At 54.3% G+C, this 18,137-nt stretch overlaps 6 protein-coding genes across 6 annotated transcripts; 4 read left to right on the top strand and 2 right to left on the bottom strand.

Moving 5' to 3' along the window:
• Nucleotides 1-1,349: 1,349 nt before the first annotated feature.
• Nucleotides 1,350-2,516, bottom strand: QC761_703580 (uncharacterized protein; the record flags this gene model as incomplete). Its single annotated transcript, XM_062881932.1, has 1 exon — nucleotides 1,350-2,516. The coding sequence occupies one exon, from the start codon at nucleotides 2,514-2,516 to the stop codon at nucleotides 1,350-1,352; it is 1,167 nt and encodes a 388-aa protein (XP_062727869.1).
• Nucleotides 2,517-2,856: 340 nt separating this feature from the next.
• Nucleotides 2,857-7,408, top strand: QC761_703590 (uncharacterized protein). The gene is made up of 2 exons (XM_062881933.1): nucleotides 2,857-5,749; nucleotides 5,802-7,408. Exons 1-2 carry the CDS (start codon nucleotides 4,572-4,574, stop codon nucleotides 6,871-6,873), a joined length of 2,250 nt encoding a protein of 749 aa, XP_062727868.1. The 5' UTR covers nucleotides 2,857-4,571; the 3' UTR covers nucleotides 6,874-7,408.
• A 1,470-nt stretch (nucleotides 7,409-8,878) lies between these two features.
• Nucleotides 8,879-13,135, top strand: QC761_703600 (uncharacterized protein; the record flags this gene model as incomplete). Its single annotated transcript, XM_062881934.1, has 3 exons — nucleotides 8,879-9,742; nucleotides 9,883-10,010; nucleotides 10,736-13,135. Exons 1-3 carry the CDS (start codon nucleotides 9,706-9,708, stop codon nucleotides 13,133-13,135), a joined length of 2,565 nt encoding a protein of 854 aa, XP_062727867.1. The 5' UTR covers nucleotides 8,879-9,705.
• Nucleotides 13,136-13,793: 658 nt separating this feature from the next.
• Nucleotides 13,794-15,802, top strand: QC761_703610 (uncharacterized protein). Its single transcript, XM_062881935.1, has 2 exons — nucleotides 13,794-14,966; nucleotides 15,021-15,802. The coding sequence occupies exons 1-2, from the start codon at nucleotides 14,025-14,027 to the stop codon at nucleotides 15,120-15,122; spliced, it is 1,044 nt and encodes a 347-aa protein (XP_062727866.1). The 5' UTR covers nucleotides 13,794-14,024; the 3' UTR covers nucleotides 15,123-15,802.
• QC761_703620 (uncharacterized protein) lies at nucleotides 15,027-16,017 on the bottom strand. Its single transcript, XM_062881936.1, has 2 exons — nucleotides 15,371-16,017; nucleotides 15,027-15,312 (listed from the first exon to the last, which is right to left on the bottom strand). The coding sequence occupies exons 1-2, from the start codon at nucleotides 15,756-15,758 to the stop codon at nucleotides 15,200-15,202; spliced, it is 501 nt and encodes a 166-aa protein (XP_062727865.1). The 5' UTR covers nucleotides 15,759-16,017; the 3' UTR covers nucleotides 15,027-15,199.
• Nucleotides 16,018-16,049: 32 nt separating this feature from the next.
• Nucleotides 16,050-17,377, top strand: QC761_703630 (uncharacterized protein; the record flags this gene model as incomplete). The annotated part of the gene is made up of 2 exons (XM_062881937.1): nucleotides 16,050-16,706; nucleotides 16,779-17,377. Exons 1-2 carry the CDS (start codon nucleotides 16,277-16,279, stop codon nucleotides 17,375-17,377), a joined length of 1,029 nt encoding a protein of 342 aa, XP_062727864.1. The 5' UTR covers nucleotides 16,050-16,276.
• Nucleotides 17,378-18,137: the final 760 nt, after the last annotated feature.

Below are 18,137 nucleotides of genomic sequence, written 5' to 3'. Positions count from 1 at the left end.
GATGGCTTTCGGCTGAATTACAGTGTCGCAGTCAAGACATCAGCCGTCCTATGCCCAACAACAAGAGACAGTGGGAGGCTCACAGGTGAGAACCTTCTTTGGAACCCCAAGCCCTGCCACGCTCGAGCAAAAACCAGCAAAATGGGGGGACAGGGACAAGGCTCCCCAGAACGGGATCCGGGGACGGGGAGGGTTCGACCAAGTTTTCCACGTGCCTCCCCGCAACCCGCAGGGCGACTACCGTACTTTACAGCCCTAAAAGCGGTAGCGATTCTCGTCAAGGTTGTATTACGCCAAGGTTCCACCAACCTGGTCTTGTCTGATTCGGCATAAGACGGCGTATGCCTTCCGCATTGGGCCCGGAGTACCCCTTCCCGTTCACCTTGACACTGCTGCGTACAACACAGTTCCTGTGGGCCTTTCCTAACGGTCGACGGCGTGCGAGTCGGTGACAGCTCCAATTCCCGAATCACGAGTTGGGAGAGCCGCGCTAGAGTGGTGTTGTCGACTAAGGTTTGGTATCATCGCGGGATGGGAGTGAGGTATTGCTGCCCATGATGTCCAGTTCAAATTCAGGCTCATTGTCCATGGCAACCTCAAGAGGCAACTGTATCACTAGCCACCCGCCTTGGCCAGCTACAATAGTAACTCTATTGTTGAAGTAGAACATTTCTCGAAGGCGGCTGGTGAGTGAGAATGCAGGCTCACAAGCAGCTCGCACGAGGGGCGTCACCCGACAACGTGTGCATGAGACGGGGGATGGGGATAAATTCAAAGTACCGACTTTGCGGCTCCGTGACAGACTTGTTCAACACATGTTGTTGTTTCCCGTTGGCCATGTGACGATATATTCAGTCTGCGGGCGCTTACACAGCTGCGCCAACGTTGTAGCATCCTATCAGACTTTCTTGCAATGAACCTTGGCAGAAGAGGCAAACCGGGCTATACAGAAGATGAGGATTCTGCGGTCATCTGCACATATTGCCTCGATATGAGCCGTTCCTGCAGAGAACAACCAATTCCTTTCTAGAACCTCGTCCTGACCTGGCGGGTGGGACCTCCGTCCGCTCCGATATTAAAGCAATATACGCATTCCGTGTTCGGCGTGTCTCCATCCAGGCCGTGATGACGATGTGGTTGCAAATTCTTCGCTGTTTCTTTGTTGAAGGTCGGACTTATCGGCTCGTTCTTGACCACCCCTCCCCCCCCCCCACCAACGGTGAGTTTTTTGAGATGTGCATGGAAGACACGATATCCTCGGCTTGATGGCAAGGTCCGGCTTTCAAACATCAGCCGCAAGCGAAGGCGGCGGAAGGGAGTCCTTCGATCTGCTTCCAGAACAAAGTCGATCACAGGGACTGGAGGAACTTGAGAATCTCCCGAATCACAGCATCCGGCTGCTCTTGCTGTACCCAGTGTCCAGCCCCCTCAACCAACGTCGCGCCTCTGAACATTCCGTTTTTGACCCATTCCTCGTTCTCGTACCCTTGGAGAGCTCCAGGTCGTTGGTAGTTTCCCCAGTCCTTGACTCCGCTGATGAATGCAACCGGAACCTCAATCTTTTTTCCAGCAAATAGCCACATGTCACCTGCAGCCTTCTTGTTGTCCTGGACCCCCACGGTTTGTGCTCGATACCAGTTCAGAGCGCCCTGGAAGCCAGTTCGCTTCCACTCAGAACAATAGAGCTCCATCTCGTCCTTGCTCAGCCACCTTTCGGTCTTGGAAACATCCTCTCCCACCATGTTTTCATGGACCATCGTTGGCATTGTTTGGTCTCGGCGCATGATGTAGTACTCTGGCATTTTTGCCAACTGGTCCGCAGTCCAGGCATCCAGTGGATAGGGCTCGTTCTTCTCCCAGTCGGCCGACTTGAGGTGAAAATAGCCTCTGAGGAAGGCCTCAAGCCCTTGGGGTGGCACGTCCCAATCCTTGGCAGCCGGAGCAGTTGAGTTGTACCACTTGTAATGTTTTCTCGGCGGAGAAAGAGCAGCCAAATCCGTGTGTATATCTTTTCCGCTCTTCAGGCTACTGAGAGGGGGAGTTGAAGGGGGGTAATAAGGGTGGCTCATGTGAACCGTGGAGAGAAACATGTCTGGCCGTATCAAGGCCGCCACGGCAGCGCTCACAGCGCCAAAGTCATGCCCAACGATGCTACGTACTTGGGTATATCCCAACTTGTAAACCAGACACACCAAATCGCGCACTAGATTTGTCAGAGACCATTCTGCCAGGTCGGTATCTTCAAAGTTTCTCCGAGGCCACCCAGTTGTTCGGCCGTATCCACGCTGGTCTGGAGCCACACAAAAGTAGCCTGCTTCGGCAACGGCGGGTAGAACTTTGCGCCATGAGTAGGCCAGCTCCGGGTAGCCGTGGGTGAATAAAACGAGGGGTTTCCCTGGTTTTCCTGCTTTGAGCACATGGAAGGTTAGACCACAAGATGATGTGCAGTCGATGTAGTCTTCGATGATGCCATCAGGTAGAGGAAGCGGAGGAAAGGCACTTGAAGTCGTGGCCATTGTGTGTTAAGTGAAAGATTCAAGAACTGGTTTGCTAATGATGATCTTGCTGCAATCTGACGGCAGCTTCTTGACGCCGTCGTCACTTGTGAGGGGTCAAGTCAGCGGATTGAACTGGTGATGGGCAAAGTGGAATCATGTGAAGGCTCCTCAGGCCTGACATAATCACGCCGCGGTAGTGTCCCTGAAGGCTGATTGGTGGCGGCCAGATATCCCGCAATCCAGCTTGGAATGGCATCTTGTCCAATGATGTCAGCGTCGACAACTCCCGAAGACAGCGCATCTTGGTACGAAGTGTCGGCTGCCAAATAAAAGAAGAAATCAAAGCAATGACGTCCAAGATCAAGACCCCACCAGAATGAGACTGCAAGATGGTGTTCCAGGGATGACCTTGTGGAAGGATGTTGTGGGCCGTTGTCCGGGATTGCGGCTGAGCAAATCTGGGGAAGGTCGTTGGCTGAAGTTCAGCTCCCCGCCTCACTTCGATGGGCCATGGCGGGGTTGAGGAGGACCAAAGAGAGGCTTGAATGTGGCTCTGGTATCGGTGAGACGTGCAGGAAGATGTGTCTCAACCACCAACCAGCTTCCAGAACGGAATCAACAAAATAACAAAGCGGTGTGCTGCTCCTGAAGAAAGGGAACGGCCACTCCGGGAACTCTTTCTTGTCTGCGCTGGCGAGAAAAAGACGGGAGGATGTCCCCATTGTTCAAGGTTTTCGCAGCCGTTTGAGCAAGGCCACCACCTCGTGGCTTCGGGCACCCAGCTGGATCTGTTTTACCAGAAAGTTAGTGTAGACATACAGTTTCGCAAGCACCTGGAAAGCGAGAACTGAGCGGCTTGGAGAACCCTGAAGACCCTGAGTGTTGCAAAGACACCAAATGGTCTTTTGTAGTGTAGAGTTACCGTTTTGGATAAATGATTTGCATCGCTACCGATCTCGTCACATTGGCCTTTTCCAGCCCCGCCTCCCCATCGCTAACTTTGAAGGCAACAACAGCATAACGTCAACAAACAAACAAAATAAACATCAGCGACCGCGCTTTTGTAGCACGCATCTCACCGCCTGTAGATTCCAAAACAGAAAATGTAAACCTGGCAGCATCCCTTGATGCTTATGAAGTATTCGTATCCCGTTCCTCCATCTGCAGAATCTCTCTGGTCACCCGGCCAAACAAGCACTGCCAAGAGCCAAGTCCAAGCCCTGAGCCTGGACCACAGCACCGGCCGTGCCGCACCTGAGTCCCCCCCAACAAGAGTCCAAGACAACCAAAACAGAAGCAGTCTTCTTCAGGTGCCGCACACGCCTCTCATCAGCCCTCTTTCTTTTCTGTCCTCTGCAATCTCACCTACATTTTTAATCTACCCGTCCGTCGTTAAATGCCTTTGTTGTCGATGTTGTTTCCCCTGCCGTAGACAAAGAAACAGCTCAGCCTGCCCTGACTCGGAGATTCCAGCCCTGCGTCGCAACAGACAGATTGGAGAGAGACAGGACCAACAGAAAGTCGATCATCCATTACCCCCCCTTTCCAAGTTTCTCGTTGCCCAGTGCCAGTTCGCCCCCCGGAGATCAAGGCACACTATCGCTCAAATCCGTTCGTCCCCACTGGTCTGCCCATGCAAGGCCCTGCCAACCAGGACGTCCCGACCTTCTCGATTCGACCCTTCGACCCTGAAAAATTGTTCAGGGACCTACCCGTTCGCTATCCGCCACCGCGACCGAGGGAGAGTGACATCCGTAAATAGGGGAGCGAGCGAGCATATCATATCAGGGGACACAGGTTGCCCATCGTCAAGTCACCGTTACGAGGGCAAGGGCAGTCAGTCAGTCATCACAGAGAGAACCTTGGGAGCCGGCGCATCACGCAGACCGCTCCATCACCACTAATCGGCTTCCACTACGGATACGGGCTCGAGCCTGCCCCTCGGTTCTGCCGTTTCTCTGCTCGACAACGAGGACGAGGACGACGACGACGACGCCCAAGCCGTAACACACGTCGGCTTGACCCATCCGCTTCGTTTTCCTCCGCATTACATTCTCCCAAGCGTCCGTCATCATGTCCACCCAGTCATCCACTCGCCCTAGGCGCAACTCGGCGCACCCGGTGTCGTCGCGCGCTCGAGGCGTGAGCATGTCGTTTGCGGCGCGACAGGATTCGGGATTGTTGGCGCTGGAGGACAATGGTTATGAAGACTTTGCTCGCCTGTCTCTGGAGAAGAGCAGGAGCCACGGCTTCTCCGGGCGGGAACATGTCCATGTGCATGACCACGACGGAGCACCCGGCTCCTCCAAGGCACCGCACCAGGGAAACATCAAGAGGATGCTTCGACGGGCTTCTGTCTCTTTCAAAACAAACGTCAAAGGCTTCATGCACCGGCGCACCTCGATCCCCGCTTCCACAGTCTTTTCCACAGACAGCCACGACTCGAAGTCCCCCTTTCTGAGCTCGTCCCCGCCAAACTGCGACCGACCTGCCACGTCTCACTCCACATGGCACCGCCTGCGGCAAGCCACAAGCTTCCATCGCCATTCGAGGGTGCTGTACACCGGTCATGGTGAGCGCGCCTTTGGACATGATCTCGCGACCATCCAATCGCCGACCTTCCCCGTCCCCGGGTCCGGCGGGCAGCCTCCCATTATCCCGCGCAACACGGGTGCTGCTGCGAGGCAAGCGGCGGCAGCCATTGCCTGCAGTGGTAGGCAAGGATACGAGTTTATGGAGTTCCAGAGGCCGCACCCGAGCTGGCTCGATGATGATTTCTTTGGTGACAGCGAGAGCGGCATCGGAATTGCCTTGACAAGCTCCTCCGAGATCGATGCGGGTGGTGGCTCCAAGGGCGAGCTGTCATCCTATGGGAGCAGCGAGAAGACCGACATTGTCAAGGTTGACTTTATCTCGCAGCTGCCAACGGAGCTGGCTATTCTTATCCTCGCCGAGCTCGATGGCCCGACTTTGGGGACGGCCAGTCTGGTCAACAAGCGCTGGGCTCATGTTGTCGAGAACCGGCATGTCTGGCGGGAGTCGTTCTTGCGGGAAAAGACGACGGCTTATGCCACGGGTGGAAGTATCCAGCCCGGGAGTGGTTTGGGAGTTCCGTTTGTTCACCCCGGGAATGACTGGAAGAACATATACAGGGCCAAGGAGCAGCTCGATCGCAACTGGAAAGAGGGCAAGGCTCGCCCGGTGTACTTGAACGGTCACACCGACAGCATTTATTGCCTGCAATTCGATGAGTATGTTTTGCTTCTTGTCTTTCATCTTGTGGCTCAGCTAACCGAACAACAGAGACAAAATCATCACCGGATCTCGCGACCGCACCATCCGGGTCTGGGATATGCGCACCTACGCCTGCAAACTCGTCATCGGTCCCCCGGAAGTGGTCAACGATCCCGCCCTCTCCATCGTCTACGACCCCAGCGGCAACCCAATTCACTACGCTCACCTCCCCGACCTCGACCCGACTCCTGGGCCCGACGGTCTCCCCCGCGCCACAGTCCGCGCTCACCACTCCGTCCCCACCATCCTCTCCCCTTCCATGCACCACAAAGCCTCCATCCTCTGCCTCCAGTACGACGACGAAATCCTCGTCACCGGCTCCTCGGACGCGACCTGCATCGTCTACAGCATACGCTCCGGCTATCGCCCCATCCGCAAACTAGCCCACCACTCGGCCGCTGTTTTGGATCTCGTCTTTGACGACAAGCACATCGTCACCTGCAGCAAGGACATCTCCATCTGTGTCTGGGACCGCGCAACAGGCGCCCTGATCAAGCAGCTCCGCGGCCACTCGGGCCCCGTCAACGCAGTCCAAATGCGGGGCAACACCATCGTCTCCTGCAGCGGCGACTTCAAGGTCAAGCTCTGGAACATTGACTCGGGCAAAAACATTCAAGAATTCGTCGGGCACACCAAGGGCCTGGCGTGCAGCCAGTTTTCCGAAGACGGGAGGTGGATCGCGTCTGCGGGCAACGACAAGATCATCCGGATCTGGGACGCCAACACGGGAGAGTGTGTCAGGGAGATGAAGGCGCATGATAACCTTGTCAGGAGCCTGTACGTGGACTCTGTGTCGGGACGGCTGGTGAGCGGGAGCTATGATAGCGACATCAAGGTTTGGGATATGGAGACGGGGCAGCCGCTGTTGGATTTTCCAAAGTGGCATTCGAGTTGGGTTTTGAGCGCGAAGAGTGATTATAGGAGGATTGTGAGTTCGGGGCAGGATCCAAAGATCTTGATTTTGGATTTTGGGGCGGGGGTGGAAGGGGTGGAGATGTTGGAGAGTAGGAGGCGGGTTGTGGAGGAGGTGGGTTTGGGTTTGGGTTGTAGGGGGGAGCAGCAGCAGCAGGAGTGGCTTTGACATAGGTGATTTTGTCTTTTTTGGGCGCGGCATTAGCGATTGCTGGCATTTTACACTTAGGGAGCCTTGGACTAGCCATTGCTTTTTGAGGCTGTTTTTCTTTCTTTTTCTGGTCTTGTCTTGTTTATTTTGCATTGCGACTGGGGAGTTGCTTGTGCTTTTTTCCTTCTCTCTCTGGGCAGGCTGGGACGGACGGATTGGATGGGACGAGATTGACGAGGATGAGGGCAAATGTATGTCCTGGATATGTGTGGAAGGATGGATATGTGTGTTGGTTCCGAGTTGGAGAATGAAGGAAGGAGTGTTGTATGAACGGGTGGATGGATTGGATGGAGACAAGGGAAGCGAGCATCTAGACGCCTTTCTTTTTCTTCATCTTTTTTTTATTTTTGTAAAATCTTTTTGCAAAGTCCTTGAGCTTTTCGGGGTTTATCAGGGGTAGGGATGAGATGCAGGGGACTGGTGCCTCTGCTATTATAGAAGTATTTTAATTGTTACACTTTTTTTCCCAACTGACGAAACAAAAATAAGGTCACGGAGGGAATGATGCCGTTTTCTGTGTGCTTTTGACATGTTGGGGAATTTTAGTGTATTTGACAGCATTTGATGCTGTGAATGGAGACGTGAAGGCACTGCTTGATGCTATTCAGTCGGTCACACGTTGGACTCTTGGTCAACACGGGGTGACATGGGCACTGCAGGAGGAAAGGGGCAGGAAGAGGAGAGCACTCAAGGAGGCAGGACACGTGGCTGGCTTTGCTGGGAGGGGTTTGTGGAGGAGCGAGGCTCTGGATAGAGTTTGTTTGTGTCATGGTGACCACGTTTTTTGGGGTGATTTTTATTTTATATGCCTGGAAGCAATATTATGTATGTCTTGGGATTGTTAAGGAGTTGTTGGTTCTTCTCCTGACCCCCGAAGTTGTGCCATTGGCCCGCCGACCGGTCCGGTGACACAAACGGAGGGAAAGGACCGAGAGCGAGAGGGTGGTCAGGGGATAGATTCCGTGCGTGCCGCCCGCGAGTCGGGAGGGTTTGCCACCGCTTTGCCGGTTGCCACGACGTCCCATTGACAATGGAGGATCTGGACTGGCAGCGGCGGGTATATGATGACCAAGGAATGGGCTTATGATCAAACGTTATCGTCGGCGGAATTTTCATGGAGGCTACGGCAAACAAGGCGGCGTCGATGCATAAAGTATTGAAGGCAAAGAGAATCTTGAGGTCAGAACAAGAATATTCTTCCACCATCGAGCCGAAAGTCCCCCCTCCCTCAACTGTGTGCATGTAACTGCAACGTAGCCTCCAGTGTCTCAGGTTGACGATGTGATGTGTCTGGCGGCGGCTCTACTGGTGACTTGTCTTGCATGTGCCTGCCAAGAAGAGAATGATGGAACAAATCGAGAGACATGGCTGGTGATGACAAAGATATTCACCGGCGAGGAAAAGACGACCGCGAGACAGACCGAAATGTTCCTGGACGGAGAATAGGTCAAGTTGGGAGAGGATACTCAAACGTAGGTAGGCAGCTGAAGAACAAGGGGAAAAGGAAATTTGTGCAAGTGTTTGTGTAGGTTCGGCCGAGTAACTTGAACCCTGGAATGGACGACAAACTAACTGCCCTGCCTATGATGTGATGGAGATTGATGATGAAGAAATAAATGGCCCTGAGGAAGGAAGCAAGCGAGGAGGTCAATATATCTGCGGCAAACTCATGGCCAAGAGAATAGCTATGGGTGTGCTCTGGCTACCTTATGGGGTGCTTGCTGTTTCCGTCCCATATTATAGCGCACTCAAAGTTTGTGAGACGCGCGGAGGTAAGCCACGAAGCATTGGTAGGGTGGTAGTACGACGGAGGACGTCTGCCGACAGCAACGGGAGGCAGTTGTCCCCCTGTTCTACGCCGCGTAGATGCCTCTGGTGGCGCCATGGGTTGAAATGGGCCACTCACAGCGGGCGGCAGGTCCGCAAGGGGAAGTTTCTCAAACACTGCAGAACAGGCTGTGATGTGTGTGCATGTGTGGATGTGTGTGAGAAGACGGTGGTGGGGGCGGCACTGAATGGCTGGGAAGAGCCGCCCGGGAATGGTGGGGTTACAAAGCCAGTGGAGTTCTACTTTAAGGTATCCCCAGAGACCCCACACTGGGTTTTGAAACGCTGCCACAACCGGCGGTCGTTTTGCAGACAGCAAGAGATGGTGAGGCCATCAAGAAATAGACAGGGCACCACCAGTCAACTTCTCTCGGTCGAATTCTACATACACCGCTAGTTTTCCATCACCGCCTCAAAGTAATATCTCGCAGTTTCTCTCCTCTCCAAGTGTCCAGTGGCCAATTGTTTCTCACGGCCCAAGCGCTTCGGTTCTTGATGTGTGGATGCACTCCACAAGATAAGATCGAGCCACCATCTCTGCCAAGACCCGCCTCGGCGATCTTCCACCAGTCCCTGTGAAGCCGCTCCCTGTGTGCGCCACAACACCGACACGGAGACATCATTCCATTCCAGAGCACCACAGCACCCGCAGTGATCGACGGTTGCATGAAGAACCCCCCTTGAATATCAACCTTGTATCCTGCCCAACCTTCCACCTGGTCGTGTCGTCTGATGCCTTGTTCTCCTGTCGCCAGACCCAAGAGCTTGCCTGCTGTCTGCTGTGCCGAGCTATGGAGCTACTGCTACGGTAGCATGTTTGGACCATCTGGTGCTCCCAGCCAATTGCGAGCCCGGCGAACCCCGTGTTTCTTTTCTTCAAGATCAGTCCCCACCGAGTGAGGCCCGATTTCTCGAGCTGTCAACCATGCAAGATCTTAAGGTCCAGGGGATGATGATTCGCCCATGAGCTGTCCAAGAGTCATCGCCTCCATCACCCCAGGTACCTTGCCCCCATACCTCCCCCCCCCTCTGCCCGCCAGTAACAATACTGCCCCTCGCGCCGGCATGGGGGGGGGGGGGAGGAAAGGCTGACGTTCCTATGCTTCCAAGACACCCGGCGGCAGATCAATGCTTGTCCAGACCCCACATATCCCCCGAGGCCCGGTTGGTACTGCTGTCACGGCGGACCTTGTCGTGCTTGTACCTGCGTGGTGCAAGACAGCAGTGATCATGGGGCGGCTATTCACTTGCCACCAGCTATGAATGCCGTCAGTTACATCCAGGAAACCCTGTCTGATGAAACATGGGACACATGGACCGACACATGCAGTATAAGACTGGATGCCGCCGGACACCAATGCAGGTCCCGGACCCTTTTCTCACCCTCACTCAGCGTAAACAACAGTCTTGGGCTGTTTAACTACCACTTCTTCCAACATCCCAATCTGACGGTCACTTCATCTCTCTTTTCCTCACACTCCCGAGTCGCTCTCTGCCGGCAGTGAATCAGCAAACCTGGCTGGGCCGGCATATTTCACAAAGTAAGTCTTCATCTGATCACCTTTCTATTCGGGCTCTCTACATTGGGATAAACACATGGACAAACACTCAAGTGATGGAAGAGGAGCGTGGGAACCACATGGAGCTTCACCTCCATAGCTTTGTCTAGAAGAGAGGGACCTGGGAGGATGGCAAAGGTTGCTCTGGCTTCCAACAATGCCATTCATCCCAACTTTTGGGGCGAGCACCTTGACGGCCTGGCACGCGCGCTCTGCTTCACGCGACCTTATATTTCTTCTTTTCGCAACTTCCTCGTTTATCTTTTCTTCTTCCTCGCTGCCTAAGCAACTTGACACCACACTCAGCTGGAGCTGGACACCCATTCTTGTTTTTTATTTTTCCTTTTTCCCACTTCTCAAAAATAGCTGGTCTAACATCTTCTCAGTTTTCCACTTCCTTTTCGACTCTACACCATAACACTCACTTTTGACAGCACCACCATTACGAGATAGCTGGCACTACCACGATGGGTCTCTCAAAACTCTCCACGTTACTATTACTGGCGATAGGGGTCGTCTCACCTTCCGTTGCGGCCCCAGCCCCTCGCCAGGAATCTGGCTGGTGGCTCAGTACCATCAAGCGGCAAGGTAACGCTGCCTTCAACGCCGACCCTGCCAACTACAAGGTCTTCCGCAATGTTCAAGACTACGGTGCCAAGGGCGATGGCGCCACCGATGATACCGAAGCCATCAACAGGGCCATCAGCGACCAGAACCGCTGTGGTCTCGGCTGCACCTCTCAGACCACGACTCCCGGTCTTGTGTACTTCCCTCCCGGCACCTACCGCGTCAGCAAGCCGATCATTCCCTACTACTACACCCAGATGGTCGGTGATGCCATCAACCCTCCGACTCTCAAGGCCACCGCCGACTTTGAAGGCATGGCCGTGATTGACGCTGATCCCTACGAGAATGACGGCCGCAACTGGTGGACCAACCAGAACAACTTCTTCCGCCAGGTTCGCAACTTTGTCATCGACATCAAGGACATGCCTTTCGACAAGGGTGCCGGCATCCACTGGCAGGTCGCCCAGGCCACCAGTCTGCACAATATTGTCTTCAACATGCGTGAGGACGGTGGTTCCGCGAACAAGCAGCTGGGTATCTTCATGGACAACGGCTCCGGCGGTTTCATGGTTGATCTTACCTTCAATGGTGGCCAATATGGTGCCTTCTTTGGCAATCAGCAGTTCACTACCCGCAACCTCACCTTCAACCGCTGCCAGACTGCCATCTATATGAACTGGAACTGGGCTTGGACTTTCCAGGACGTTCACATCAACGACTGCCAAGTCGGTATTGACATGTCCAACGGTGGGCCTGAGGGTCAGACTGTCGGGTCTGTCTTGATGGTTGACAGCGTTTTTACCAACACCCCCACCGGTATCAAGACTGCCTACAACCCCGATTCTCCCCAGACCAATGGCACCCTCATTCTGGACAACGTTGACTTCTCGGGTTCTCAGCAGGCTGTTCTGAACAATGCCACCCAGTCTGTGATTCTCGAGGGCAACCAAAAGGTGGACTTTTTCGTCCAAGGCAAGACCTACGGCGGAGCTGTCAGCGGAGCCGCTGCCGGCCGTGCTGTACAAAGCGCCCAGCAGAACGTCCGGAAGCCTGCCTCTCTGCTCGACCAGGCCACTGGCAAGGTCTTCACCCGCACCAAGCCTCAATACGAGGATGTCCCGGTTGGCAACTTTGTCAGCGTCAAGTCCCAAGGTGCCAAAGGCGATGGCAAGACGGACGACACCGACGCCATCCAGAAGATCTTTGACAGCGTTACTCCTGATCAAGTTGTCTACTTTGACCATGGTGCCTACATCATCACCAAGACTGTCAAGGTCCCCAAGGACATCAAAATCACTGGCGAGATTTGGCCTCTGATCCTTGCTGGAGGTGACCAGTTCTTCAAGGACCAGGCCAACCCCAAGCCCGTCTTCCAGGTTGGCCAGCCCGGTGATGTTGGCAACGTTGAGATGTCTGATCTCATCTTCGGCACTGCTGGTCCCCAGCCCGGCGCCATCATCATGGAGTGGAACGTCAAGGGTACTACGCCTGGCGCTGCCGGCCTCTGGGATGTCCACACCCGCATCGGTGGGTACCGCGGCACCGAGCTTGAACTGGAGCAGTGTGCAAAGAACCCCAACGTCACCAACACCATTCCCGAGCAGTGCTTTGGTTCTTTCATGATGCTCCACATCCCGGCCGGTGGCAGCGCCTACCTCGAGAACACGTGGTATTGGGTTGCCGATCACTCTCTCGAGCCCGAGGCCAAGGACGGTCAGATTGACGTCTTCAACGGCCGTGGTGTCCTCATCGAGGGAGAAGGACCCGTCTGGGGCTGGGCCACCGCCTCTGAGCACTCCGTCCTCCAAAACTACCAGTTCAACAACGCCTCCAACATCTGGCTCGCCCTCATCCAGACCGAGACCCCGTACTTCCAAGGCAACCCCGACGCGACCAAGCCCTTCACCGTCAACCCCACCTATGCCGACCCTGACTTTGAGAAGTCGTGCGCCAACTCGAGCGACCCGACCTGCAAGAGAGCGTGGGGTGTCCGGGCTATTAACTCCAAGGACATCTTCATCTACGGCGCGGGTCTCTACTCCTTCTTTGACAACTACGGCCAGGACTGCGTCAAGAGCCAGGACTGCCAGGTCAACATGGTGTCTCTCGAGGACTCGGCCGTGCACTTTTACGGCCTTAGCACCAAGGCCAGCGTCAACATGTTGACTGTCAACGGCGAGGGCGTTGCTCTCGACAAAGACAACAGAAACAACTTTTGCGCTACCCTTGCGCTGTTCACGTCGGAGCCTCAGGCCCAGGCTGCCTAGAGCGCGGCTGGGAGGGGTTCTTCCTCTGGGAAGGGTTCTACTGAGAACCGTCCTTTCTGTGGGAGCAGGTAAAGGAAACGGGAAAAAACAAAGGGATGGGATTGCGCGGGATTGGTTTATGAGATACCCTGAGAGACAGAAAGCGGGGGGTGGGACATGGATTTGTGCTTTTTTCTTTCTTTCTGCATTGGTGGTCTTTTGTTTTCTTTCTCTTCTTCGAAGTGTGGCCCAAGCGGCATTTACCCATGATTTTCTTTTCTTTTTTCTTCTCCATGTTCATTTGTTTGGGCCATGGCGTTCTAGGAAGGGGGGGAAAGCTGCATGAATGGATGCATGATTTGAGAGCCATGGCTGGCTGGGAAAAACAGGGGATACTATACAGTGCAGTGGACAACACGAACTTACTAGGTAGTACAAACAAAAATGTCTGCGGGGCGTGTTTTTCTGAGATGTCATTTTCTTGACGTGTGATTGATCATTTGTGATGAGAACCGGACAAAAAAACGACGCCATTCCCGCCTCCCGTTTTTTTGTGTGCTCGGGGATTTGTGGCGTTGAGGTCCGAGCTTTCGGCGAATGTTACATAATCAACAAGCCTCGGCGCGATCACGTCCGGTCCGAAGCAGTTGCCAAGGCAGTGTTGAACAACGTCATAGCTTTCGAATTTGCGATTTGCGACTTTGCTCCAAAACATCACCAAGCCAGCTTCTTTGTCGAGCCTGCGCTCTCGCAACGACGTTTTATCCTCGTGTTTAATACTCCTGTTTCTTTACTCTACGAACCTCTTGCTATCCTCTCCAATGCAACCACCAAACGCGACTCCACCCGAACGAGTATAAACCCAACAAACCTTTCCATCCTCAAAAAGAAAATCGCGACCGGCCAAACGATGGACTCACCACCACCGCCCTCCGGCCCCTCCCGCCGACACGTCTCCCCTTCATCCCTCTCCCCCTCCTCCCAAACAGTCCACATCTCCTCCTCAACAACAACCCGAACCTCGCCACCAAGAAACAACCCCCTCCTCCCCACCCCAACCGAGCTCGCCCTCCTGAGCATCTACCCCCTCCTCCTCATCTTCGGCACCTTCTTCGCCGTCTTATCTCCAGACGTCCAATCCTCCACCTACAACCCCCTCACCCAATCCCACGACCAGGGCTCCCTCTCCCCATCCTACTTTGCCCGCAAAAATAACCTTTTCAACGTCCTCTTTGTGAAGCGCGGGTGGGGGTGGATAACATTTTCTTTCTTCCTCTTTATTTTCACGCACCCCGCTGTCAGGACATCGGCGCAAAGGAGCCGGGCGACGATACGATGGGCGGTGGTGACGGCGTGGTGGGTGTTTGTGACGCAGTGGTTTTTTGGGCCGGCGATTATCGATAGGGGGTTTAGGATTACGGGGGGGAAGTGTCAGGTTAAGATGGCGGAGATTTCGGAGAAGGATGCGGGGGATGTGGGTGTCAAGGAGGTTTTTACTGCGGCGGCGTGCAAGAGTGCTGGGGGGAGGTGGTCGGGGGGCCATGATATCTCGGGGCATGTGTTTTTGTTGGTGTTGGGGAGTTGTTTTTTGTTGCAGGAGGTTGGGTGGGTTGTTGGAAGGTGGGTGAGGTTTGTGAGGGAGGAGAGGGCGGTTGTGATGGCTGATGGGGCGGTTAAGGGGGCGACGGCGGAGTTGGAGAGGGAGGTGAGGTATCAGGGGGAGGATATGGGGAGGGGGACGGGGGTGATGGAGGGGTTGGGGCATGGGGGGAAGGTGGCGGTGGGAGTGGTGGGGTTGTGTGCTTGGATGTTGTTGATGACGGCGATTTATTTCCATACTTGGTTTGAGAAGGTATGTTTTCGCTTCTTGTCATGTCGAGTGAAGAGAGGCTAACTTTGACTACAGTTTACTGGACTGCTTGTCGCTTTGACGGCTCTGTACACTACGTATATTCTTCCCCGGAACGTGCCCGCCCTCAGGAGCATCATTGGGTTGCCCGGGATTTGAAGTGCGACAGAAGGCGAGAAGAATAGGATAGATTAGGTGCCATTGGACATACATATAGCATAGCGTACCGCTTGTAATCACATCGATACCACATACCTCCGATCACCCCTTTGGTTTCCCTCCCTTTCCTCCTCCTCCCACGGCACCGGCCTGTTCAACTCAGCCCACTCCTTCTCGGCCTTGCTCCCAACTGTTCACTAGTCAGCATGCTCCCCTCCTTTCCTCGATCTCGTCTCGGGGTTGCTCACAAGGAGGCGGAACAAAGCCATTGATCTTCCACAACGCCCTAGGCGTCTCGTCAACGTGCCACTCCCAGTCATACCCCTTCTCCTCTACATGCGGTCGCAAAGCGTCGTCGATCCGCTTGATTGTTCGCTCTTGACGGCCGGGGTTTTGACTGACGTGGACGGCGATGTGCTCGGCTACAAAGCGGATGAAGGGTTTGGATCGGGCAGAGGAGGGCTCCCCGCCGATGAAGGTGTTGTCATCGGGGGAGAGGGGGATGAAGTTGATGACTACGTAGAAGGCGGGGAGGCCGGAGGAGGTGTAGATTGAGGTTATGGATTTGACGAGGGCGGATTTGGATTCGGGGGTGGTGAAGGTTTGGGGGGGGTGGTAGATGAGCCAGAGGGGCATGGTGCTTTGGGGGTGGTAGAGGGTGGAGGGGCGATGCTGTTTGGAAGTGAAGAGTGAGAGGTGCCAGCTATTGGAGAGCAGTCATGCTCTTTTGCAACATTTCGTCTTGATAGGGCAACTATAATGTACGACACATCACGCCAGAGATTGATTTGTCCGCATGGATTTGTTGAATAATGATGCCGAGGTGGCATGGCCTGGGAGGTCAGGTGGTGATTACATACATGATCACTGATCAACAATGCGATGCTGTTGTAATTATCAACATTCTCCACACGTCACACGTGTTGTCGGTTTTGAGAATTCGTCGCTGAGCAAGGTTACATCAACGCAGTGATTATTGATCCCTTTTCTGCGCCCAACACACCAACCATGTATCACTAATGACCACCAGGCAAATCTCATTGTAGCGAGGGGAAGAGATCACGTGACACCAGAGATCGCTATCACCTTACTTGAAGGTATCAAGCACCTCTCTCTTTCACATCACAACACCAACCAGTAGCACCACATCGATCATGGCGTTGCGAATCTTCATCACCGGCGGCACCGGCTTCATCGGCTCTCAAGTCGTGCTCGATGCCCTCAAGGCGGGCCACCAACTTCGCTTGAGTGTCAGGCGGGAGGCTCAAGTTGAGGAGGTCAAGGCACGGTTCCCCCAGCACGCTTCCAAGCTCGACTTTGCCGTCATCCCCAACATCGATGACGCCGAGGCAATTCGGTCCGCTCTGTCCAACGACATCAATGCCATCTTCCATCTCGCCTCACCCGTACCAGGCAAAGGTGACGACTTCAAGACTGAATATCTGCAACCCGCTGTCGCAGGGACTGAAGCAATATTAAATGCTGCTGCGAAGACGCCGGCCGTGAAGAGAGTAATCATCATGTCGTCCATCTTGGCCTTGATGCCCCTGGACAGCATGAACACCCCTGGTCTGGAAGTCAAAGGTAAGCGAAGCAATCCAAATAAAGTCCCACAAACAGATTATGAATGACAAACCGGACCGGTTTGAACAATAGCCGGTATCAATCCAACCCTTGCCATCAACCCGGAGATGTCCTTCCCGTCTGGCCCCGCGGGCCATGGAGCCAAGTACGCAGCCTCCAAGATCCTCGCTCATCGAGCCACGATTGGGTGGATGCGGGTTCATGAGCCTCAGTTCTCCTTGGTGACGTTGCATCCGACCTTTGTCCTCGGTAGGGATCTCACCCAACAGACATCCAAGCCAAACGGCGTCAATGCCTATCTCATGGCAACTCTCACCAACCCCCCTGGTGGCAAGCCGGTTGTGCCTGCGTCAATGGTGGATGTTCGTGATGTAAGCTTGACGGTGCTGCGAAGTCTTGATGTGGAGTTGGGTCGGGACGAGTTGGTGACTGAATACTTGGTGGTTGGGGACCCAACATGCTATGATGATGTTGTGGAGTTTGTCAAGACAAAATATCCCGCCATACCCGTCAACACTGAGGGCCCATACGACGAGCCTTTTACTGTCGATACGAGCCGTACCGAGAAGGAGCTCGGCATCACTCGATGGCACAGCATGGAGGAGATAGTATCGAGTGTTTTGGATCAGCAGCTGGAAATTCGGGGCCGGGAAGGAATGGCAGCATTGTGAAATGGGTACGTACTTTGACAGGTAGCTTTGCAGCTATCGATGCTTCAAAGATGATGTAGCTCGGATGCTCGATGATGCCCAAGTTTTGATGGCCTGAGGCCCACAGTCCTGGCCCACAGCCCTGGCACGAGATGAGAAAAGAGGCACCGTTTGAAGGACATATGCTCCACTCGGGCAGCGGGTGAAGATGGGATGGTTCCGAGACGGCGAATTTCACGGCTCAGACAAACAGGCTGTCGGCCTCAGATAGCCAGGAGGGCACGATAACGGATAGCTCCTGTCAGTTTCTTTTTCTCTGCCCTGCTCAGTGCCTTCCAGGTTATGCTATCGGCACTGGCCAATCAGAGGGCCGTCACTGACCAAAAGGTCCTCCTCGTCCAAGAAGAGCGAGTGAGCGACATTTTCCTCCCAACCTAGCCTGTGTGTGACCCATGACCCCCCATCTCCACTGCAGACGCAATCTGCATTCTGTAACTAGACCTACTTTCTTTGACAGACCAAAATCAAACGGCATATCCCCATCGCCATCCCCGTCAAACGACCTTTCCCCTCCCCTCCCCTCGAACCCAACCCCGCAAATATTCTGCTCATAGTCATCAGACATGTCAGATATTCATGAGAGTAGAAATAAGGTCTCCCGTCGGACCTGCGGCGAATATGACGAATTCAGACTCGAGTCCATCTCAGCTCCACCTCATCCGAACATCTGTCGTCTCGCCGTCGCCATTATGCGCCCAATGCACAACTATCCGGAACACAA

This window comes from Podospora bellae-mahoneyi, chromosome 7, assembly GCF_035222275.1.
Source record: "Podospora bellae-mahoneyi strain CBS 112042 chromosome 7, whole genome shotgun sequence".
NCBI lineage: Eukaryota > Fungi > Ascomycota > Sordariomycetes > Sordariales > Podosporaceae > Podospora > Podospora bellae-mahoneyi.
Note: the sequence above shows the minus strand (reverse complement) of the source record. Positions and strands in the feature narration are given on the sequence as shown.

What these genes read in the sequence shown, in the direction of transcription:
- QC761_703620 (XM_062881936.1), bottom strand. Translation starts at nt 15,758, where the DNA reads ATGCCCCTCTGGCTCATCTACCACCCCCCCCAAACCTTCACCACCCCC. An exon ending in TGGCTTTGTTCCGCCTCCTT is followed by an intron (nt 15,313 to 15,370) that starts GTGAGCAACCCC and finishes ACTAGTGAACAG; the next exon opens with TTGGGAGCAAGGCCGAGAAG.
- QC761_703590 (XM_062881933.1), top strand. Translation starts at nt 4,572, where the DNA reads ATGTCCACCCAGTCATCCACTCGCCCTAGGCGCAACTCGGCGCACCCG. An exon ending in TATTGCCTGCAATTCGATGA is followed by an intron (nt 5,750 to 5,801) that starts GTATGTTTTGCT and finishes ACCGAACAACAG; the next exon opens with AGACAAAATCATCACCGGAT.
- QC761_703610 (XM_062881935.1), top strand. Translation starts at nt 14,025, where the DNA reads ATGGACTCACCACCACCGCCCTCCGGCCCCTCCCGCCGACACGTCTCC. An exon ending in TCCATACTTGGTTTGAGAAG is followed by an intron (nt 14,967 to 15,020) that starts GTATGTTTTCGC and finishes CTTTGACTACAG; the next exon opens with TTTACTGGACTGCTTGTCGC.